Genomic DNA, 25,669 nt, shown 5'->3' on the forward strand with positions numbered 1-25,669 from the left:
CATAAGTGCATTAATTTTATTGATTGAGGGAGACGTTAAATATATATTTCCTGTTTCATTTCACGGTTACCAGGACAGGAAGAAAGTAAAGGTAAGTGACACGTTAGAATATGTAATCGCATACTGCTAAAAAAATAATTCATAGATCAACGTTCTTTCCTCGAATAGTTACTAAACCAAGAGAATTAATAGTATTTCTTCTTTCATTATTAAGTATTTGCTGGTATTTCAGATTTTATTGAGGTATATATTTAAAAAAAGAATAAAATTATCTTACATTATTTATTAGCACCGTGAAGCCTGCCTATGTTCGACAATGTTTCTTTCGAAAGTTGTCAACTTTATTTTGAATCAAAAATTATTATAATGGCAATATCATAATAATCATTAGTATTAACAATGTGGCAGTAGCCTTAGGCTTTGTCTATTTTTCATATATATAGAAGTTATTATATGTATATATATATATATATATCTACAGGAGTTACATGTAATGCTGTAAATTTCCCATACTCACGTTACCATTATAATCTTGCAAATTCATCTTATTAATTATCATTAAAGTACTACATTACATGATTTAGTTACTCCTTCCATCAAGGACGATAGATGCAGTATAAACATGTGCAAAATCGATATATGGGTCATTTATTGTACTCTACTGTGAGTATTCTACAGAACGTAAACGAAACTGATATCATCATCAAGATCTTGTGCATGAGGTCCTATCTAATAATTTCTCTTTGTTTTTGTATTTTAGGTATATTTCTTTTAAGAACTTTTTATGGGAAATACCTACCTGTGTTAAAATAAAGAATACAGTTTAGTTTTCACATGTTATTGATCAGTAGAATAGCACCCATAATTTAATATGGAATTAATTTAATTCGGCTTAATAATTTGAATAATTTACCTTTTCATATACAGAATGCTATCTTAAATGTCGAGGTTAGGTCCACTTCAAATACATTTTATCAGCATTTGTTCCGTTTAAATATTGTATGAGTTTGCAGCAATAAAACTAACGTAAGAAGGTTACCTCTAGAATCTACTGTTGAGTCATACCTGAAAGTCAATCCTTGCAGAGGGGCCGCGGTGGCTCAGTGGTAGAGCGTTCACCTCTAGTGCTTGGGGTCCCGGGTTCAATCCCAGCCCCCGCCATGTGAACTTTGTGGTGGACAAACACTGTGTGTGTGGGTTTTCTCGGGGTTCTCCCGTTCCCTCCCACTTTCTTCATTCCACCTTTTCATTCATTACTCATCATCACCGTCTCCTTTAGCCTAACCGGCATAACCGTGAGACGTAAAACTCAAAGATTTAATTTCATTTTCAATCCTTGCAGAAGATAGATTAAATGTCAAAAATATATGAAATTGGAACTTTTAAGCTTGACGCACAAAATATAGACTATGAGCTTCAGATTAAAACTTCCTTAAAATTATTCGAAAGAACTACTTTTCATATAAGATCATCTTGTGCCAATATATAATTTGATGCTTTCTAAATGAGTTTTCCAGATCTTTTAAAATGAGTTTTCTTAAAGTCGAAACAGTTAATTCGATTTCTTGCACTCCATTTCATGAAAATAATCAGACTGCCCTCCTGAAATTGAGTTGAGTTTTCTCACAATTGCTCGTAAGTTAGTTTTCCAAGGGTCGATACCTAGTTCAATCGCCGTCTCACACCTAGAAAATTGTTAGGAAACTTTGTCGATAAAATATACAAAAGAATATTAAACATTGAATGAAGAATTGTTTACGTTAGAGTATGGGTGTCACGTTGTATTTATTTTTTTAATTAACACTAAAGATAGCAAGAACCGGTTCCTGAAATACCCGAGTCCCGAGTAATAATGGATCCGGCTAGCCGATTCTCAGTTCTGGATCTGCGTATCTGATTCTTGGTTTTGGAATCGAGAACTCAATTCTCCGTTCTAGATACGTGTACTCAGTTCCAGAACCGAGAATCGGGTATCCGTTTTACGGATCCAGATACATACTATTATCAGAATATGAAGTATGATTCTGATATTAAGATACAGCAGAAGTCTTCAATTTTAAACTGAAAATCGGTTCAGGGAGCACATTAAATAACAATATTATTCAGAATTCTTTGTATTACCGTAGCTTCTGCCCATGCTGAGCTTTTGCTGATTAGTAGCTTAATTTACACACGTCCAAAGAAAGAAAAAAAAAAAAAAAAAAGTGTGACGAAACAAAAAGACTCTTGAGAGTTCACCACCTGTGAAGTTCGCGGTGTTACCATGCATAGGTGTATCGTAATCGCGCAGAATTTCAACTGTGCGCATTATTAGCATACGTTTAGATTTGAATAAATAATGTTATTTTTCTTTTACAAATCCAATGGCAAAAAATGTTTAATAAGAATAGGATATTATTACAGGGCTCATAGCGAGTCACTTTTTTACTAAAAGTTACTTTTTTTTTTTTTTTTTTTTTCAAATTTATCACTAAAAGTTTCCTATTTGGCAAAGTGACTACTTCGTGTGATTTATGTTTTGTATTGGCAGTTTTCTAAGAAAAATATTATAAAAATAAATGGAAAAACGCAGAAACTTGTTACTCGTTACTCTTCTGAAAGCTTCAGTACTTGCTGCCACATGTGAAACAGTCACATTCTTAGCTTTAAGTCAACAGCTTTATTCTCACTTCAGCTTTTATTCTTTCTAAAGCTCAGTGGATTATTGGTGGACGCTTAAGCTCTCAAGGTGGGGTTGAGAACCCTTCTGTGTCTGTTCTTTCTTCTATCGTAATAGTCTTTTAGTTTTCTCTCGTAATAGTTAACGCTCCGCTCAACGTTGTGTGTGTGTGTGTTTGTTTGTGTGGTTCATCATGTTCGTCTTGTGTTATGCTTCTTGTATGTTCTTCTTAAGAGTAGGTGATGAATTTGAATATTTCATGGCTTTGAGAACTCTCATTGCTAAGTTAAATATAATGTCTGGGATGAAGAAATTCGGAAATAGGTCAGAACTGGTTCCACTTATACAGAAACTGCTTACATCTGCTAAGTCTGCTTACCGTAACTACAAAGCATACTTAGAAAACCTAAGAAAGGAGGAAGCTCAAAAAGAAGAAGTAAAGAAGAAAAGATGAAACAAAACAACAAATAAAGAGAAAGGTGATGGAGAAATTGACACATGATGAGATTTTGGTCACTTTTTCGTGTGCCTTTGGTCACTTTTTAAGTATTCACAAATGACCAGACCACTATGAGCCTTGTTATTACCCATGAGATCTAAAAATGTGCACCAACACTAAATGCGGTAATAGGGGGAACTCATATTCTATGTTCCTGAACAGGTTTTATGCTTATTTTTAACACTATCGTTGCTGACAAATAGCTAGCTAATTTATAGTCATGTAAAGAAAATGTGACAATGACATCAAGAAAGAAAGAAAATCCGCAGTTTGGGTAGTAAAAATACTATAATGGTCGTTTGAATTGCATTCGTATTTGAGGGTATAGAAGGCCGAAATTTCCCTATAGAACGAACTGGAACAGCATGAAAATCACACACTTCAAAAATTTCCTTGTAGTCCGACTTTAATTCTTTTGTTTCAAGTGATTGCAAATAAATACTTGGTTTGACGCTTGTTTTTTAGTAGACTAAAGTCAAATTCTAGCAAGAATGATTTCACAGTGACTTGAAAACAAGCGGAACCAGTGGACGCCAAACTATATGTGAACGTTATTCATGTAGTACGACTAAAAAATTTCTAAATTGTTTGTTACCGTTGGAGAGTGCAATTGCATTTTGCTATGGGTAATAGCGTAATTTGGAAGCACTTTAAAAAAAGATACAAATGGTGAATTTGGTGTATGATTTTCCAGGTACGGTCTCATTACCCTACTTTGATTGATTGATTGTATGAATGGATTGCAATTTAGCGTTTCTTTCCGCACCGAGGCTATATGAGACATATTCCTATTACTTAATGTGGGATTCGAACCCAAGGTCGGCTCGTCCATGTAGGCTAACTAAGCTGTCGTATAGGTCGTCAAATTTAGGGACAGCGCGGCGGATGGTTTCATTCTTTGCAGAGTATGTAACATTAATAGACTGAGCAGTTATTACAAGAATGTATGTAAAAGCATTAAAGGTTGCTACCATGTATGATAGAAAGTTTCACGGGTACTTGATTGAAATCGAAATGATACTAACTTATGTTCAGGTCAGGAGGGTATTTTTTTGTGTAGGTAAAAGCCTTTACCTAAACAAAAAAGGGGTAGTATCATTAAACCAGGGACACCGAAATATTTCTCGCCTAGAATGTCAAAATACCTAGAGCCGGCCTTGTTCGAATCACATGAGTTTCCACCGGGAATCGAGGCAGGGTCTCCCACGCCAAAAGCGTATGCGCCAAGTAATTCTACTTTAAGTGGAGCAGAATAGCTGCTGGTATTGCTATTGGGCGGAGATTGGGGGGGGGCAAAGGGGGCAGTTGCCCCCCACTTTTTTGAAGTAATCCAGTAATGTATTTGGTCTAGGAATTAATTCGTGCGGTTGGTACGCACACATTGAAGCTGTAGTACAAACACAAAATACATAAATACCTTAAGAAAAATATTGTCCACCACTTTCGCCCATCTGTCAAGCAATGTACGGATTCCGTGGCGAAAGAAGTCCTCATCCTTGGAAGCGATCCAGTCAGAGACCCATGTTTCGATATCTTCTGAAGAAGTAAACCGCTGTCCAATCAAATCGTTGCTCATCCAATCGAACAAGTAGTAGTCCGAAGGAGCAACGTCTGGTGAATACGGCGGGTGGGGTAAAACTTCCCATCCGACATTTTCTAAATAGGTTTTGACCGGTTTTGCGACATGTGGGCGAGCGTTATCATGTTGAACAATAAGTTTATCATGTCTGTTCTCCCATTCTGGTCGTGTTCTGGCCAGAGCTTGCTTCAAACGCATTAATTGTCGTCGATAACGTTCTCCATTCATAGTTTCACCCGGTTGCAGCAGCTCATAGTACACTACACCTTTCATATCCCACCATATGCACAGCATAACCTTTGCACAGTGAATATCTCGTTTTGGTTGTGATGGACCTGGTTCACCTGGTTTCACCCAGGCCTTTTTTCGTTTAGGGTTCTCGTAATGGATCCACTTCTCATCACCCGTAATAATTCGATGCAGAAACCCCTTTCTGCTCTGTCGTTGAAGCAGCAATTCGCAAATGGTTTTTCGTCTTTCAACGTCTCTGTCTTTCAATTCATGTGGAACCCAATGTGACATCTTTTGAATCATTCCCATGGCTTTCAAGCGTTTGGAGACTGTTGTTTGATCAACGCCTAATGCTGCTGCAAGTTGTTCCTGCGTTTGACACGAATCTTGCTCGAGCAATGCTGTCAATTCTTCGTCTTGAAATTTTTTTGGCTGTCCAGCTCGCTCTTGGTCTGCCAAGCCGAAATCACCACTTCTAAACCGTGCAAACCACTTCTGACACGTTCGCTCAGCTAGAGCATGGTCACCATACACTTCCACCAAAATACGATGACTTTCAGTCGCACTTTTCTGCATGTTAAAGTAATGCAGCAGGACACCCCGCAAAAACACTTTATCAGGCACAAATTGCGCCATGTTCACTTAACTACAAACTGGTGTTGTTGACGCTTTAATCCACTGCCCTATACTACGAACGATACGCGATGACAGGGGTTTGCAACACATGTGTGGATACACGGAACTGTGGGACGCTCCGTTCGTTGCGCCATCTCTTGTCCACCCGCACGAATTAATTCCTAGACCAAATATATAATTTTATTTGGAAGTGTAAAGTTTTTGTATGTATTACTGTTTCATGGAAAAAATGGTGCCATATAATATTTTCCGTTGCGTGAGTACATATTAGTTGTCTTCCCGTGAAGTTAAGGAAGCTACTGGAATTGCGTTTTACAGTAATTGCCACGGAAAATAACCCAAAAATTAACCTATTGGAGCACTACAATTCCAGCATACTTTCAATTCAGGGATATAGAAGCAAAACTTGCTAAAACCATTTTTCAGTTTTGTCAGAAAAAGAAGAAAAAGTGACGCCCTTATATTTCAGAGTTGTTGAACATTTTTTTTGTTTTGTTTTGTTTTGTTTAGTGGTCACTACTTAATACAAATGAGTGAAATCAACCACTAAATAAAAAAAAAAAAGTTGTTAAACAATTCTGAAAAGATGAGGGCGTCACTTTTTCTTCGTTCCCAGCTAAAATTCGAAAATAATTTAGCAGGTTTTGCATCTATACCCCCTTCTTACAAGGGCTCGATATGTTAGTCAGCCGCTTTGAAACTAACTGAGAGAACGTTTCAACAACAACAACAACAACAAAAAGTATATCATAAGGTATTCTTTAATTGCACAAAAATTGACAGTTTCTAAAATGTCTTCTCTTCTTTGTAAAGTAAGGAATATTGATTGAAAAGAGCGTAATAAGAAACACCTTCTATCTTTTTCATTGTTTTGTAGTGTAATATACGAGTGAACTGGTGTGTTTAAGGGTGTACGAGTGTATATACAATGAAATTTAGTGAATTCAACACAATTCTAGGTTTTAGGATTATTTTCTATAACTGGAGGGTGGAGTGATTCTAACAAGGCAGAGTACACAGATGTAACACGCCGATTCTGATAAGATTGAAAAGACATAGAGAACATTGAAAAAGAAACGACACGTATGTTTATCGGGCAACAAGCTCATTGAGAGGGTCAAATTGAGACATAAAAATGGGGTTATAATGAGATTATGTGGAATACAGCGAGAACGAGAAGAGATATCAGAAAAGGTTAAATGTTCGAAATACTACCCATAATCGACGCAAGGCAATGAAGTAGAACACATCCATATGAAGAAAACAGAACATCCGGAAAGGGACCAATCACGTGTACAACATTGTCGCAATGTGCTACGGAAATAAGCGAAAAGGGTGGTAAGGAGCAGGAAGAAAGAAGAAACGAAAACAGAAAATACGTGTTTTTGCTTTGGGTGCATATGTTGCTCGTATGCGAAAGAGACGCAGATTCATCTCAATGCATGGAGATTGGAGAACAAGCAGGAATGATGCAAACGCCGTTCGTATAGGCAGTCAGCGAGACAGTACTGCGCAGTGGGTTGCATATATCCCGTAATGGAAACAACGATGAGATGGATGTTGGAAACGAGGAGGTGTGTAGGCAGTAGTAACAGAAAAACAAAAATGTTACTATTACTGTTACGTTGTACGCGTATTTTCATAGTGATGTATTGTTGATATTCATGCGTGGTACTGATATTACTGTTGTTGTTTATCTTACGTATGTGGACCACCTCATATTATATTCTACTGTACTATGAATTTTTGTTCCCATTAACCAATATATGCATCCCACTGCGCAGTACTGTTTCTCTGGCTGCCTATACGAACGGCGTTTGTATCATTCCTGCGTTAGGGCGTGTCATTTTTTAGGGTGAAATATACTTTTTGCAATTTTTCATGATGAGGGGTCTCAAAAGTATGTTTTTAGGTATATGAAATTCAAATCCGTACTTAGTTTTGTGATTAAAGAAATTCTAGCTAGGTAAATCAAAATTTGAATATAGCTCAAGAGCAGTTTTCGGAATTTCATACTGAAATACTTTCGAAAATGCCATGCAATGCTATAAAATAAATTATTTTTCCGTATCAGACATTTTACTAATCATCAAACTTATTAATAATGCTAGAGGTACAGTAAAAAAGAGTATATGACCAATACTCTGAGAAAACGCTCAATAAAATTTCTGCATACATAGACATACGTACTGAAATACTGTATTTAGACTTTATATTATCGCATTGCAGTTACTAAGAACAGAAAGCATTATTTTGATTACGTACTATTATACTTTATAATTGTTTTAGTAAAAACATGTAACATTCTCCATGTTTGAAGTGTGTAGCTTCTGTTACAAATCTTGAGAAACATATTTTCCATTGATTTTAAAAATACCTTACCCAACTACATTGACAAACTACTACAGATGGTAATCAGAAAAGTGGAAACACCTGAACGAAATTGCAACTTACCAGATTAATATGGTGTCGGGCCACCTTTCGCCTTCAGAACAGCCTTGATGCGACGTGGGATGGAGGCATAGAGGTCGTGAATGGTAGCAAGTGGAATTTTACACCATTCCTCGTGCAGGGCATCGGCCAGTTCTGTGAGAGATGATGGAGGTGGAAATCGTCGCCGGAGTCGTGTTTCCAAGACGGACCACAGATGTTCAATTATGTTGAGATCTGGGGATTGGGCGGGCCAGGGGAGGTGTTGAACTTCATCCCGATGTTCCTCAAACCACGCTGCAACAACGCTAGCCGTGTGAATGGGTGCATTATCATCCTGGAAGATGGCGTCATTGTCCGGGAACAACATCCGGACCATAGGATGCTAGTGGTCTCCTAAAATTGCGACATAATCGTTGGCAGTGATTCGTCCGCTAAGTGTGACCACAGGACCCAATGAAAACCATGATATGGCGGCCCACAGCATCACCGAGCCGCCTCCATGTTTCACAGTTGGGCAGAGACACTGCAGATCATAAGCTTCTTTGGGCGTTCTCCACACATAAACATGGCCCGTGGTTGGGAATAGGGTGAAGGATGACTCATCCGACCATATCACACGTTTCCAGTCCTCAACTGTCAGAGTTGCATGGTCGCGGCACCATTTGCGGCGTGCGAAAGCATTATGGCCCCTGATTAGCGGTTTGGCCCGTGCAACACGACCCCGTAAGTTCATGTCATGTAATTCGCGACGGACTGTGATTGTCGAAACAGAGTGGGGGAGGTGCTAATTGAGTTCCTCCGTCACTTGCTCCGCAGTGGCACGACGGTTCTGCGTGACAATGCGCTTTAATACCCGGCGTGACCTGTCACTCATGATTTACTTCCGCCCACTGTTCCGCTTCCCCGATGTGGTTTTCTCGTGTGTTGTGTAGGCCGTCATCACCTTCGACACTGTCCCACGCGACACACCTAACACAGTAGCCACTGCCGTCACACTCACTCCACATAACCGCGCATCAACAATTTGCCCTCTTTGAAACTCTGAGAGGTCTCACATTTTACACTACCTCCGTCTGCTGCAGCCACTGGACACTGCTGTTCCACTGCGCCTGACGTAGTATGGAGACCGACCTAACACACCACCACCAGCGGTCCGGCGCTGAGGGCGCCATGACACCACTGCCAACCCATACATCTGACGTGTTGCCAACTACAGGTGTTTCCATTTTTCTGATCACCATCTATAATTTTCAATTATAAAGCTGTCCTTGTTTTACTTAATACAAATGTATTTAAAGAAAATCAACAAGTAAGGAATACTGTTAACGCACAAATTATTTTCTTTACTACTACTAATGTTGAAAGTTTGCATGTCAAGGGAGGCTCATAAACACCTTTAGACCACTCGATCATCTCTAGCACGAAGGAGGCGTTGGGGTAGGTGTTTTCCTCGGACGTACAGAGAGACTTCCTTGTACTGACTCATTTCTCAAGTTAAATATCTTTTGAAGTACACAGGGTTCCCACGCCCCTGGAAAATCCTGGAAAACCCTGGAAATTGAAATTACCCTGGAATGTCCTGGAATATCCTTGAATTTCTTTGCAGTCCTGGAAAAATCCTGGAAAAGTGGAAGTTTTTCAATTTCCTAACTAATTGCAATTACATGCAATGGAATGCGAACGAAAGCAGTCCTGAGAAATAAAAATTGCGAGACCTAGGACATTTCCTTCTCAGTGCCGCATTCTAAGGCGGCTAAGTAAACGGAAACTCACAGTATACACCATGTTCGGTGTAATACATTTCCGCTCGGTGGAGAGATGTGTTCAGTAGAGATTCCTGTGCTTAGTGTATTGATTTAAAAACGTTACTGTTTTGCTTCTCGTATCATGTTTTTGACCTTTTTGTGTAGTCGAAGTAGCAACTAAGCAACGTCACATCTTAATCTGCAGTGACATTGTATAAAAGCGAGAGTGCATTAGACTGAACATTGTGTATACTATGCGTTTACGGTTCCTCAACCGCTCGTGTAAACTGCTCAAACGCGTGCTACCACCTTCAGAGCAATATCCATTACGAAGGAAGGAAGGAAAGAGAAATGTCCAGTTAGTTCACTGGCGATCTTCGTTTGATAGATTGTGCTTTGTTCATGTGGTTGAATAATAACGATACTTTTCTTGTTATTTTACTTAACGATTAGAAAAAAAATATGCCTAAAGGTAAATCCACGTTCAGTGAAACTTGGCTGAAGAAAAAAGAATATAAAGAGTGGCTGACTGTGGGTCCGGACAAGTACAGTGCAAAATGTGTGCTTTGCTCAAAAGTGTTCGATGTTTGCAACATGGGTGAGGCTGCCATTCGAAGTCATGCAGCGGGAAAGAAACATTTGGCTTTGACGAACAACCGAAACGGCACAGTGCAGAATTTTTTTCAGCCGAAAACTACTGTAGGTAATGAACGGAAAGAAGTTAGTAAAGCCGATTTGCCATCCACCAGTGCATCACCAACCATTCAGGTGACACGCAACGATTGTTTGCAAGCTGAAGTACTTTGGGCAATGAAAGTTGTTACATCGCATTACTCGTACAATTCTTGTCAAAATATTTCGAGTCTTTTTACCTCTATGTTCCCCGACAGTGATGTGGCCAAACAGTTTTCATGTGGTGAAACTAAGTGTTCGTATTTAAGTGTGTTTGGTTTGGCGCCATATTTCAAAAATCTCCTTCAAGATTACGTGTCTGCGCAGAGAAGTTACGTTCTGCTTTTTGATGAAACTTTGAACTCAACGACAGCTATGAAACAGATGGATATCCACGTTCGCATTTGGGATATTAACAACAGGGTAAGTGCATGTTACTGAAAATTTTAGTGTTAGTTTTAAGTACATGTTAGTTTTAAGTACGATGTTACGGTACGTTTCTCACTACCGGTAACATTAGATAAAAAATGATGGTATGTTTTTCCACTACCGGTAACGTTGAATTATATTACAGTATTCCTTGTACATTGTATCAGTATTATATTGTCGGAGGTTATTTTGAATATAATACATATTACTTTTGATCAACCTATTGTGAATCAGTGCCGATAAGCTACATAACGTAAATAATGTAGTAACATGACAAATCAGACGATGTGCTTTGCACTCACTATGCTTATATTGTTAGGCCTACGAAATTATAATACGATCGAACGAGATAAATTATTTATTATTGCGATTGCAGTCAATAGTAATAAAATTGTTTTAAATTCAAAATTTATTTGTCAGTAACTCAGGAAGAAATGTTGTAGATTACTTTTGCCTACGTAACTTTAGGCCTAATATTTAAATGGAAGAAAAAAGAGAACTTATTGTTTATATTTATAAATTTAAATTGTTTTCATGAAATTTATTATTCTGATAAACGTGTGAATACCTCGATGTGTTGGTGATTACCTTGCCTGTTTTATAATCACTGACACACATTTGTATATAAATGAATCCTAACATGAATCAACATACATCATAAAGCGGATGGTGGTTTTGACGGGCTTCCGCCATATTGGTATGTACCAAGGTTGGAACAGCCTAATTAAATATGTAGTATTAAAAAAAAAGTATAATGGGTTCTGTGAAAATAAATAAATTCTCTCTTTTTAGTTAAAACTGATTTTGTATTTTACGAGCCGGAAAATTAAATAAGAATATTTATTATAGTTCAGTATTTGTATTAGGTTAGGTAGGATTAGACTAGTTATAGGTTAGGTTAGGCTAGATTAGTTAGGTAGATATATATTATTGTGTGTCGTATTGTTTTGATTTTAATATCATGTACGTTTTACGGATAACTGAATGAACATTGCTGAGTGAATCGAAGTAGAGATATCAGGCTTCTGTCCATGTGAAGGGAATGTGTTCAGTACTTCAAGCATGCTGAAGCCATATATTGAGCATTATAGAAAAATAATAGTAACCTTTCGGTGTTGTTTGTTTATTGAATTAAAGACGTAAGTTTGAGCACGCTTAATGAAATAGGGAGTTAAACCTCAACTGTACATGGTATACTATGGTTAGTAGTAACAATGAGAATTTTCTTTCCTTTACAATTTCATAAAAGATTTTTTTTTTTATTCTTGGAGATGACTCCTTATGAGATGAAGGAGTATTGTTGTTTAATGAATATGAAGTTGAAATAAAAGATATGCACTTAGCTAAAATTTTTATTGGTCAAATTGAAAAACAGTACAGTTGATAGACTGATATTGCGGTCATGTTGATGTGCCATAAATAAGCTTAATGATATTCTTCACTTAAATAAAACTTAAAGGTTTCGATGCTGGGTGTCACTTCAGCAAGATCTTGGAATTAACAACCTAAACATTTTACAAATAGTCAGATGCAATAAAAGTTCGATAATCCATAAATAAATTTCGTCTGGTCACAATTTGAGTTAGTCCTTCTAAGCCATTATGGTTTTTTATGCTGCATTGAGTTGGCGCGCGAATGGTGGTGAGGGTCACACTACTCTTGGATCTTGGGGTATAAATAAACCAAGAGTTAGGGCCTAAAAGGAAAACATCATGAATACACCAGGATTTTTTTTTTCAAAAATTATTTAATTTTTTATTATATATATATATATATATATATATATATATATATATATATATATATAATAAATAAAACATTTACGTCAGATCAAATTTTTTATAATAAAATTAATGCGTTTACAAAAATGGTGACCCTTTAGCCACGGATATATGAGAATAAAATAAAAGCGGGAGTGTACATTTACTGGCACGAAACTTTTAGGGTAAGTAAGCAGAAAGCAAATGAGGTTAAGTTAGTTTCTTTTCTTCCCCTTTTTGCTTTAAGTTTGTGTGACAAGTGAAATATGATATTATAATGTTGATTAATTTTGATAAAGAGAGATGTGAGCCAGACACTCATACGTGTTATGAAAAAACTCGAATTCTAGATTGTGTGGAATCTATAGGATGTGATGGTTGTGGACAATTATTCCACACAACATGTATTAAGTTAAGCCAGACTGACGTGATAAATATTAAAGAAAATGAAGGTAAATGGGTATGCCAAAAATGCTCAGCATTGAACAAGACTGGTGGCAATTCTAGTGAAACTGGCCGGGAACACACATTAGTGCCATGTAAATCGGTCCCTCAGATTGAAATTGCGGGAGGCCGCTTCTGGAAAGTTTGAAGGAAATAATTGGGAATTTAGAAACAAAATTAGACAAAAAAAAAAATGTCTTCCGTTGAATCTACCGTAAGTTCTGAAATTAACTCTGTAAAATCACAATTAATGCAGAACTTAAATCAATTTAAGTTAGAACTCTCGGGGGAAATAGCTTCTGCTGTTAGTGATGTGAATAAAGTCGTCTGACTTAGGAATATTAGCTAAAGAGGTTGAGAAAAATCGTGAATTAGTATCCCAAGAAATTAATTCAAAAATTGATGAGGTGAATATTGACTTAGGCAAATTAAAGCTTGAAATACAAAATTAAGAAAAGTATAATGTAAATTATGATTGTGTAAAGGAACAACAAATTAAGGAGTATAGGGATTTGAAAGATGCAAATGAGAAAGTCGCGAATAATGTCAAAATTTTAGAACGTGATACAGTAGTAGTATTATTTTTACTTAATAAAAACAGTGCTTTGGTCAGATAGTGTAATTTCTGTACAACAAATGCACTTAAACTTACTTTTTTCACTTACAGGTGGTAACCCGGTATTATGGTTCAGCATTCATGGGACATTCTACTGCTGAAGTGATGCTGGAAGATTTCCAGAACTGTGTTGAAAGACTGAACCTAAACAAAGTTCTTCAGGTATCCATGGATGGGCCGAATGTCAATTGGAAATTTCATCGTTTGTTGCAGGAACAGTTGCTACAGACTTCAGGAGTGCATTTGTTAAATGTGGGAAGCTGTGGGCTCCACATTGTACATAATTCTGTAAAAGAAGGAATGAACAAAACAGGGTGGCATTTGTTGGAACTTTTCAGTAGTTTGCACAGTTTTTTTCAAGATTCCCCTGCTAGAAGGGAGGATTACATGAAAATGACTGGTTCACATGTGTTCCCACTGAAACACTGTGGGCATCGTTGGGTGGAAAATTTGCCCGTTGCCGAGAGAGTACTACAGATGCAGGAAGAGTTAAAACTATTTATTGATCAATGCAGTAAAACGTCAAATACCCTGAACTCAGTTTCTTTTAAAACCATCAAGTCCCACTTTCAGGATCCACTGACAACAGCAAAGCTCCATTTTTTCATATCAGTCACAAAGGACATCGGCAATTTCTTGACAGTGTACCAGGTGGACAAGCCAATGATTCCTTTCCTCTGTGATGATCTTTATAATTTAGTGCGAAATATAATAAGAAGATTTATTCTGAGTAATAAAGTTGAAAGCATTGGTAATATTCCACAGCTACTGAAATTAGACATACAAGATTCTGCAAATTACGCTCATCCAAAAAACATTGATGTTGGATTTGCAGCTCAGCATGAGCTTGATCAGTTACTGACTAGCAAGGCCATCAGTGAAAAACGTGTGCTAGAATTCAAGATTCAATGCAGGTCTTTTCTTGTCTGCATTGCAAAAAAGATATTGGAAAAGTCACCTATCAAATACCCACTAGCACGTGCCATACAATGTCTGAATCCCAAATTAATGGGAACAGATAAGGCGAGATGTCAGAAAATGATGACGAGCTTATTAAAGACATTGACAGACTTAAATAGAATTGAGGGTGGAATATCTTCTTGCGATGATGTGCTGAAGGAGTACAGAGATTTTCTTGATGCTGTTGTCCTTCCAAACAACAGTGTATATAGGGAATTCGATCATATTTCAGGCAAAGAAAGTGTTGATGCTTTCCTGTATAGAGAAGTTGGTTCGTCAGGAAAATACAATAAGTTGTGGTTGCAGGTGATGAAGCCAGTTCTTCTGTTATCACATGGGCAAGCCACAGTTGAAAGAGGATTTTCTGTTAATAAGGAAATTGAAATCGAAAATCTTCAGCTGAAGTCATTCCAAGCGCAAAGAATAATATGTGACCACGTCAGTTATGTTGGTGGTGTAACAAAAGTAGATATTTCGAAGGAACTCTTAGCGTTTGCATCAAGTGCTCGTAGTAAGTACCAGTTATTCATAGAAGAACAGAAGAAAAAGAAGACAGAGAAAAAGTCATCACAAGAAAGAAAAGAAGTTGCTGATGCTGTTCAAGAGCTGAAGAAAAAAAAGAAACGGTTACAAGATGACATAGATGAACTACAGAAATCTGCTGACAAATACGCCGAAAAAGCGGAACAGTGCGGCAGTTTGACTTTCATTGCAAAATCAAACAGCATGAGAAGATCTGCAAAACAAAAAGAAAAGGAAGTGAAAAGTGTGGTGAAGGAGCTAAGTGAAAAGGAGATGATGTTGAAACTCAGTTGATCTGCCATAGCGATGTATTGGTCTAAAGATTAACAGTAAAGTAATTATATTCTGTTGAACTGCATATTATAACTTCAGAATAGGTATATTTTGTCAGAAATACCTTGGAATTTTTATGTGATATCCCTGGAAAATTTGCCTGAGTATCCTGGAAAACCCCTGGAAAATCCTTGAATTTTTTTTTGCCAGTTGCGTGGGAACCCTGAGTACAGCATCCACAATAATCTTCTTTTGCATATTAAGTAACTGCAATGTTATTAAAATAATGCAGTCTATTCAGAGTATAGCCTCTATTACTTCTGGCATTCAAAAGTCAAGGGGACCAAAATTTCTGGTCGAAACTGAGTGCAATTTTTGCTTTCTATTTGAGATAAGTTGCCAATAAAAGGCAACCTTTTAGGTCTTACAAGGCAGGGTACCTCGGTGTAACACGCCGATTTTGATAAGATTGCACAGACATACAGATCATCAAAAAAGAAGCGACACGTATTTTTTTATATCGGCCAACAAGCGTATTGAAAGGGTCAAATAGGGACATAAAAATGGGGTCAAAATGAGATTTTATGCAATATAGCGAGAACGAGAAGAGATATCGGAAAAGGTTAAATGTACGAAATACTACCCATAGTTGACGCAAGCCATTGAGGTAGAACTTACCCATGTGAAGAAAGCAGAACATCCGGAAATGGACCAATCACGTTTACAACATATTCATAATGTGCTACAGAAATGAGTGAAGAGGGTGGCAAGGAGCAGGAAGAAAGAAAACACGAAAATGGAAAATACGTGTTTTTGCTTTGAGTTCATACGTCACCCGTTTGCGAAAGGGACGCAGATTCATCTCAGTGCACGAAGATTCATCTCTACACGCAAGAAGGATGCAAACGCCGTTCGTATAGGCAGCCAGCAAGACAGTACTGCACAGCGGGTTGCATATAAGATCAAAACCTCAAGTTGAGTGGTAGAAACGACTAATAGATGAAGGAATACGAGGTCAGATGACGTAGCACATTATGACAGGTGCAGGTACTGTAAGGAAAGAAAGAGCAAGTTGACGTACACAAAATCAGTTTTAACAATGAGAGTATTGGACGCGGCTTATGCAATACGAGCTGGTTTGAGTATACAAAGTTGCCAAACGCAAGGTGTAGAGCCAGCAAAGTGTATGTGCATTTGTGTCTTTCACAGGTACTATTCTCAACAAGACAAGCAAGGCGACATTTAACTGCTTGTGAGACCTAGTGGTGAACATTGGACAGTGTGGTAGCTGGAGTGGTATTTGATTGTTGTGTAACTGGTGGTGTGTGCTTGTGCGTATTTGTGCGTGTGTAACAAAATTCAGGTGAGGTGTAAGTGGGCTTGTGACGTTTGTGGTCGCAAGATGGTCTATGTGAATCCCCTGAATGTGGTGGATATGCTAGTGGAGGCATATCAGGCAACACAATATGTCCGGACACCACGAACGGTAACGGAAATGGAGCTCAAGAACTATATTTTTAACATCCTAGAAAGTTTCAAGACGAATGGGCACATGTATGTTGAGATTGAAGAAGACCTATTATGTAGCAATAGATCAGACATCCCAAGTATGGCAAGTGAAGATGAGATGGATGAGTGGGATGGCCCAACGACTTCCAACGTACATACAACTGGAGTCAAGAGCAGAGATATTGTGGACATGGGATACAAGCGGAAGGCAGTATCGTTTTGGAAACGAGGGAAGAAGAGAAAGATGTCCTGGAAATCTGTACAGAAACACTTCAAGCGTGTCAAATGCAGAACAGATCTATATAGATGGGAGAAACAGATCACAGAAGGTGGAACCAAACGTGAAATGCTAAACGTGATAGACCGAACTGTGTATGAAAAATTTGCGACAGCAAAACAGCGGCATTTAATTGTCCATGACACAGACTTGCAACGTTGGGCGTTAGAAGCAAACCAAACAACAGCCGTTGCTAATTTCAAAGCTTCGAAGAAATGGTTATGGCGCTTTAAAACACGTCACGGTATCGTCTCACGCAAAGTTACAAAATTTGTAACACATAGCATTACAGCGAAGGCCACACAAGTGCACGAAAGCGCTAAAACCTTCGTCCAAAATGTACAATCACTCATTACTGCTCATGGCGAGGATAACGTATATAACACAGATCAGAGTGGCTTTGCTTTAGAATTTCACTCTGGACGCTCTCTGGCTTTGCGAGGCGAGAAGCATATTACAGCAACAATGCAATCTCTACCTGCCATCACACATAGCTACACAATACAGCCTGTTATATCTGCCAGTGGAAGATTGCTGTCGTCCATGCTCATAGTCTTGAAAGAACTTCATGGTACGTTTGGGCCACGGATTCAGCAAACAATGTTCCGCCCACAAAACTTATATATTTGTGCATCATCATCTGGGAAAGTGACAAAACAGATCGTTAAGACGTGGTTCCAATCAGTGTTCCTTCCACAAGTCAATGAGCAAACGGTACTGTTAGTCGACTCGTGGACGGGTTATGATCGATCCGACTTGGCAACAATAATGCCACAGGACAAGCAGTGCAACATTATGACGATACCTACACACACAACTGGGTTAATACAACCTCTGGATGTGTATGGTTTCAGAATTTGGAAGAACTTCGTACGCAAAGTATCTGATGCGGTACGCCTTCAGCAACTCAACATCAATCTATACAGCAGAGACAATATACTGAAACTTCAATCCCTTGTGCATAATCAACTTTCATCTCCACGGTACATACATCTATTCCAATACGCATGGTTTTGTTCTGGATATCTTTCATCACGACCAGATTATTTTCCAAATCCAGTGGAGTTTTGTTTTCATCAGTTGACGTCATTGGTCTGCGAAGAAGCAGAGTGCCAGAACCCATCCATCATCAAGTGTTCGTGGTGCAAATACTGTTTTTGTTTGGACGATTTCTTCCTGAAATATCATTTTTGTGCTACTTATCAGGAGTGAGCGTGTTGTTTTCAGCATACACCTCTGCTGACTTTTATGTTGTACGTACATATGCACGCGTATTTTCATGATATAATGTAGATACTCATGCGTAGAACTGATATTGCTGTTGCTCTTTATTGTAGTGTGCCACACGCGCCATCTCAATTGGCGCCAAAATTTTTGCCACACTCCTCAATTACTCAAACAATTATCGACAATTATTTTTCTAATTGCGTAGACAAGTTTATTTTTTTTCTTAAATCTTAAAACAAGGAAGAACGAGAGAACAGGGAAATGTTAGTCATTCTCTTCGCGCATTCAAGTTCCTTCCAGCTGTCTTTATTTTTTTTGTTGGATGAAATATTATGTCTGCTTCATCCCTCCCAGCCAGCTGACTGTCTGCTCAAGAATCAGTTAAACTATAACCTTTCTCGTCTAGAGAAGATAATATTTCCGCCTACAGGAAAGTAATAGATTCCTACTTTTGGTTATCACAACTCTTAAATAAATAGATACGACAGCATTAATCCGATTTTCATTTAGTTAACTTAAAGGTTAAAAAGGTTATTTTGCTAGCCAGTAATATATTCAATAACTCTGACACAGAGTCTCATCTTCCCGTAATACAACCACAAGTGTTCGATTATAAATTTGATTATTCACTCTGTTTTTGGACGTTTTAGTAATATAAATTGTCACAGACCTAAGTTATTATTTTTAAGCACACTTGCAAAGTTTGAACTTTTGAACTCTTGAAATTTTATTAGAAATATAATGTGTCTGTAGAGTCATTGTGTAATTAAAATTGTCTTTGTAAATTGTACTATCTGTAACTAAAAGTGACTCTTTGTACACATGAGGTCAAATGTTAACCTTCTCAGGTTATCAGGGTTTTTGTATCAAGAAATTTTCCCATGTAAAGGAAGCTTTTAGGATACGCCCTCCGCCTGCTTGCGCAGTCGCAGAAACTTAAACTCGTTTCATAAATAATTAGAAATCCAATCAGGTAAAACCCTGACTTACCCCTGCCTTCACACGTCCCTAACCTAGTGCCGTGTGAAAATGATAAGGTCAAACAAAAAGTGAGGACATCTCTCTTTAGATGCAGTAAGTGATTGGGAGATTGGGGGATTATTCCATAGTTTTTCGAAGAGGCACGGGCTCACGCCTGTGGCCCCCTTCGGGGGAATTCCGATCACCTTTAGGAGTGGCACAAGCTCCAGCTTGTTGCTTCCTTCGGGTAAAGTTCCATCAAACTCCAAGACATGGACTTATCGTCCACAGTCTAACTTGGAACTACGCCGGAACGTTGACACTCTTGTTATAGCCCGTTCTTCGGTCGGGAGAAACTTTGTTACATCCCTCACCGACTTGTGCTATTGTGTCGACAGTGACTGTGAAATTCCATCATACGGCGTAAGGACGGTATTCCTTCCACCACGGACATTTCATAAAGATTCCTCATTGGAGACGAGCAGTGTGTGTTATCACTAATTCAATCCTAAGTGCTCAACTGGACAGTACCTCTGTTCTCACTGTGAGTATACAATCAACCTACAAACTTAGTTACTACTACTCAGATTCTGCTTACCTAATCTGAGCATTGGCTCTTCACGGATCTCCTCAAGATCTCTCATTAAACTCAACTTTTGTGTACCTAAATGCTTCCTAAAACACTATTAGTTAACCTGTGCTAACGCTGAGTTACGTAGAAAACCTCATGTAGGAAGTCACCCTGTAATGTATTCAGTCTACGGACTTATTCGAGCCAGCTAATAAAATTCTTCCTAACTCGAACTTGCATTGTTTACGTCATTCCAAAAACATTCTCAATACTTCCCTTTTGGTGAACGTTTCATAATTCTTTCTCAATAACTATATTAACGCCTCGTATCGACGTGCCCATGTTGTAGTCTACTGGAGAAGGCAGATGACCTGTGGAATGAAATCCTGTTGGACGTAGTTCGAAACTGGGAACTGCATTCACCATTCGTCTCACCTCTATTCCATCATCCATCCAGGAGAAGACCAGCCTGTGCGAAGTCCCAAATATTCCGAAGACTTCTAATCCCGTACGAAGCTCAGTGACGACATCGTCTTACATGAAGTCCTGATCATCGTCCGTCTATCCTGTTCTTGTATTTCAGCCGCTCGAAGTACAAGTAAGTTTCTCGTAATAGTGTTCTTAGTGCTTTTAAGTGATTGTGCTACCTGGTGCGTACGAAACGGCTACAGCAGCGTCGAAGATAGCCCCGGAGTCTCCCCATCTCGACTTAGAGTGCCTGGAGGTAGGACCACGGACCTCAGGTGGGTTATCACTGTTTATTTAATGTTTTCATGTAACTGTCATTTGCATTCTCTTTTCATAAAGTCGCTTAACTGTAAAGGGGATCACCTCCCAAGTAGTTTCAAAATTACTTTGAAACCTTTTGTTGCTTAAATATCGTTTGTGTGAATTGCTAATTACTTTTGATTTCCTAGATCTCTATTAATTCGAGCAGCAATCTCGTGTCTAATTATAATGATATAATATGTCTTTGATATGCTAATTTGCCAAGTATTCTGAACTGGCTGATAGCAGTGGTATTCCAACTCGCTGACGCCTTCTCGCTAATATCGTAATACTCGTAATTATTGTTCTTTTGCGTACTGACCTCACTCGTCCTCATTCAGACGAAAACCGCCTTGCTTTTGTTATCTGTATTGTTCCGGGACCCTAAAAGCTGTCCCCTTGACGAGTGGTCATTCGATAGCCTGTTTGCTTGAGATGGACATCTGCGCCTTTGCGCCTTCACCCGGTTGTTATTGAAATTGTATGTCATTTAACCATCTATCATCCGAGCTGCATAGCTCCTCTTTGACACGGACTAATTTGAAGTCCCAATATAAACAGCCTTTTTCAAGGCTACCTCTTGCTATCAATATAAACAGCCTTTTTCAAGACTACCTCTTGCTATCAATATAAACAGCCTTTTTCAAGGCTACCTCTTGCTATTGTTCATTATTATTGTACTAATAACAACCTCCTCCACCAAGACATACTTTGGTGACAGATTGGTGGAATGTGCACGCGCAACATAATTGTTGTCGGCCTGTGACATGCGATACCTCGCGTCACGCACATAATTTGATAACCGAATCGTTGGGATATGTACCCGCTGACTTAAGTTGGTGGCTACATTGAGACTCGAACCCTGGCCCACATAAATAGTGGCCCTGAAATGAATTAATCTTGTTGTGATATAATTATCCTCTGGCGGTATATAAATACTTGTTGTTCTTGGCTATCGTTCTCTATATCGGTGTCTTCACACCCTGTCAGTACGCCCATAAATTAGTTAAGCGCTCGTGTATATAAAACCTATATTTTGAATTCTACCTGAGCTTACTTGGGAGCGTGAACAAACTATTCGTTGTTCTTTAAATGCAAATGATAGAATCGGTGTTCTACAACTTTCTAACACTGAGAATCCTACCAGTCCACCACGAAGGTCTAAGCTTCCCCTTGAGACCGTTCGTGGCCGCGACAGAATTGGTGGCAGCGGTGGGATGCGAACCTGCTTCACAAGAGTAAATTCTGTTAATTTTGGTGAATTTTGGTAACAGCTTGTGACAGCGAAAAATTTAATCTATCTTGTAAATTGTTATACTGTGTTGATTTAATCTTGTAAATTTTAGTTAAAATTTAAGGAAAGTGTGTTTCAAAGTAAATCAAGTTAAGTTGTGTGTTTTTGAATAGTTTGCACACCTCATTCAAAAGATTTTGTTCATTTTTAAATCACAAGATAGTTGTTGGTAGAGACACAACAAATCTCTCATTTTGCTTTGTTGACGTAAACGTAATCTTACATTCTTTTACAAATTTAAAAAGAGAGTTAGGTATAGTTTCATTACAGAACTTATTGTTCCAATCTTTTTAAGTTAAGATAACACTCACAGAAACATCTTGTTCGTTTATTCTCCAAACCCCCCCCCCCCCCGTGGTAGTTGTAAATAAAGAAAAACAAGATCAAAGAAGGTTCACACCTAGAAAGAAAATAGGATAGAGAATTGACCGCGAAAGGAAGTTTTCAATCTTTTGGACAGAAAGCCTTTCCTTTTGCGTTCGCCGTCAACCCACGGCTGTAAAAAAAAAAAAAAAAACAGCGGAACGAAATACTTGTTTCCCTCCGCAACCTTTCGAAGAACGATCTGTTTTCTTTCAAATGGTGAAATTTCTTTTTTCTTCCTAGTAACATTAATAAGAAGGTATAATAGTAGTAGTAGTTAAAGAAAAACGGAGGCGTGAGAATTCTTAACTCATTAAGTCAGTGTAGTTATTAATTACTTAAGTCATTGATCATTGAAAGAAAGTCAATTTGTTTTATGTATGTGACGATATCCACTCGTTCGTTCACTTATTCGTCACTCATTCGTATTTCAGTAGTTTAGTAGAGAGAGAGAGAAAGGAAAATTAGTTGTCAAAATGTTTGGCCATCATAAATTGTATTACCCTGTCTATAAAGAAGACAAAGTTCTCATGCAAGATTCTTCATTTAAGTACCTACTTGCGCAACGTTCAGTTTTGCCTAAATTTGAATTGTTTAATCCCACTTACGGATTAACAGAACAAGAGGAAATTGTTCAAAATCTAAGCGGCTTACGATTCCGAAAATGGTATGAATTGCATTTCCAGACTAGCCTAGCGAATAGTTCAGGAATTATATTTCACGGCATCAAAACCATGTCTCTGCATTATCTCTCCAATTTAATTGAGTATCATGAAGAGTTACGACCTTCAGTTCTTTTCGCATTCTCTGGTCCGAATCCGAGAATACAAATTGTTGCTTTATTACCGCTAGTCGCCAAAAATCTTGTTGTCAAACACCTAGAATCAACTCTTATTGATTTGCGTTTAGTTAAATGTGTCAAAACGGATGACCCTTTGAAATCTTTGAAGTTGTACAACGATTTAGCGTTTTTAATCGTTTCCAAAAACAGAAGTTATCTAAACCTCACGGCAAACGTAGAACTTTTCAAGGAAAATGTATCCATTTACGAGTATTATTAGACATGAAATGAGAAATTGCGTGCATTCATGTATGTTTGTTCAGGAATATTGAAACCTATTAATTAATGAAAATGTAGTATACCGTTCTAGTTAAATCTCTTTGTATTGCAAAGGCCGTATAGTATCAAAGTAATGTGGAAAGTATCAATTCGAAAATCTAATTGCAACTGTGTCGGACGTAAAAATGTCGTCAGCCCATGTGACATAATTATCAAACTCAGGTGTTTCCGCTCAATTTATAATCTCGCTCATTTTCAATTGTAGTGTTTTGGGTTAAGTAGTAATCCCCTCGCATCTTGAAGAAATTCATATAAATTGTGTTTGATATGTAGAATACATATCTCCCTGTTGTGCTAGATTGCTATTGACAGTACCTTCGAACTGTCCTCGAAATAGCGATTGCGAATTGCTGCCTACTCGCGTAAAACAGCTGTCGTCATCTTTTCGGAGTGACCACACCTCTTTGCGTCAGTCTAGGTCCAGCCATGCTTATGTTGATTCAATAGGTCCGTAAATTTACCGACCTGGGCGCATTTTCTTGCAGCCCCTCTGTCTTCTCCCAGAAGGCAAAAATGCGATTAAAAGGCGAATAAATGCAAGGAAAAGGAGGCCAAGTGTCTTGTTTCCTTTGCAGAAATATGTAAATGTGGTAAAAGTGCGAATTAGCGGCCCTTCTGAACAGGCCTGCTATACTAAGTAAGTTTTCTGTTGTATGAAAGTAATTCCGAGCGCCATCCGCTCCAAGGTTAGTGTCAAGCGAGAAAATCTTTCAGGTATATTGAAGTTAGTATTATGTGTTATTTCATTACGTATTAGTTATCTAAGGAGCACCAATGACAAGTTCCATTCCTTCTTCCTTGAGTAAAAGGTTGTCCGCACCAGAAAGCCTAGTAAAGTTGCCCACGGCCGAGTTAATTGTGTATTTGTCTAAATGTTCTACTAAATTAAGCCATTATTATCTTTTTCTGCGTTAAAATCAGACGCCTCAAAATTGCTAATGGAATTCATGCAATTATTACTAAACGTAACAAGTCATCCAATCTCATTCAAAAAGCCAAGCCGCCCCTCTCAAAAAGGAAAATCTTAATGTAAAACTCTCTCATCCGAAGTTTAATTATCGTTAATTTGTAATTTGAAGATCAATTGTTTGATCTACAGCAGTGACTTAAGGATTCTCGAGCTCTCGCCATATGTAAATGAAAATCATTTAATCTAGAGGTTAATTGTAATGCGAATTTAGTAAGAAATTCAAGTGTAGCGATATAACTGTGTATTATTTGTGCCCTTAAATAAGGATGAAAAATGTATGAATTTAGTATGATTAAGTACCCTTATCTGATGCCGATTAATTGAAAACCAAATATTGATTCAAATAATCGCCTATGTTTGTTAACAATGTAGTTATAATGTGTTGAAAAAGCTTTTAAGGTAATCTGTATACTTAATTATAGGCAATACATATAGAAATATTATGATAGTTTAAATGTCTTCTAACCGCTCATCTAGTCCAGTAGCGTGGACGAGCTCTCATTAATTAGCTATTCGTGAATTAAAAACATTAGTATTTTATCGCTAATTGTAAATGTTCAATTATAACTCGAATATTACTATTTCAAGCGAGAAGTGTCTATGAATTGCCTAATCATGAAACTTTCGTGGATTTATTTATGTTGAGTCATTAGTACGAAAGGCATAATCATCCCTTTCTAAAATACTCTATTTAAACAAAATTGTGCGATTTGCGTCCCACGCGCAAAGAATATAATTTATCTCAGCCATACTAGAAGTCAGTATGTTAATTAATTTTAGAACTATCTATTGTTTGTTGTTCAGAAATCTCCTCTAATTACTCGTAAGTTAATATCATTAAAGTAACAATTAACTTAACTTATTTATGCATTAGTTAACGGATTCATAAGATCATAACGCATAAATAGCTTATATTTTTCATATCAGTAATTTCTTGCTCTGTATCATAATATCATGGTGGCATAATGATTTTATATTTCCCATATAAATGTACAAAAGGTCTTTTACCTGTACTCTAAGACTCTTTTTGTGAGAGAATTAATTTTCATGTTATTTCGTAAGCTTTGCCATTTTGTAAATCAATTATGAAGGATTCATTATCAATTTCTATAACAATTGATACAAACTGATCAAACTAATGCTTGTAGCTAT

General features: G+C 37.8%; 2 protein-coding genes across 4 annotated transcripts in view; both read left to right on the top strand.

The window, feature by feature from the left end:
- The window catches only part of Gclm (Glutamate-cysteine ligase modifier subunit), a 445,032-nt gene that overhangs the window by 30,353 nt on the left and 389,010 nt on the right, over positions 1–25,669 (top strand). For 2 of the 3 annotated variants that reach the window (XM_081744100.1, XM_081744088.1), the window contains exon 6: positions 74–91. The exons of the other annotated variant lie outside the window; for it this stretch is intronic. In XM_081744100.1, the coding sequence (XP_081600226.1) occupies positions 74–91 (18 nt within the window). The remainder of the gene's footprint in view (positions 1–73; positions 92–25,669) is intronic. 3 annotated transcript variants of the gene reach the window in all.
- On the top strand, positions 9,921–17,899 carry LOC145674245 (uncharacterized). Its single transcript, XM_081744083.1, has 2 exons — positions 9,921–10,877; positions 13,755–17,899. The coding sequence occupies exons 1-2, from the start codon at positions 10,245–10,247 to the stop codon at positions 15,477–15,479; spliced, it is 2,358 nt and encodes a 785-aa protein (XP_081600209.1). The 5' UTR covers positions 9,921–10,244; the 3' UTR covers positions 15,480–17,899.

The sequence above is a fragment of the Thermobia domestica genome, chromosome 2 (assembly GCF_964235325.1).
Source record: "Thermobia domestica chromosome 2, izTheDome1.hap1.1, whole genome shotgun sequence".
Classification (NCBI taxonomy): Eukaryota; Metazoa; Arthropoda; class Insecta; order Zygentoma; family Lepismatidae; genus Thermobia; species Thermobia domestica.

What these genes read in the sequence shown, in the direction of transcription:
- LOC145674245 (XM_081744083.1), top strand. Translation starts at nt 10,245, where the DNA reads ATGCCTAAAGGTAAATCCACGTTCAGTGAAACTTGGCTGAAGAAAAAA. An exon ending in TTTGGGATATTAACAACAGG is followed by an intron (nt 10,878 to 13,754) that starts GTAAGTGCATGT and finishes TTTCACTTACAG; the next exon opens with GTGGTAACCCGGTATTATGG.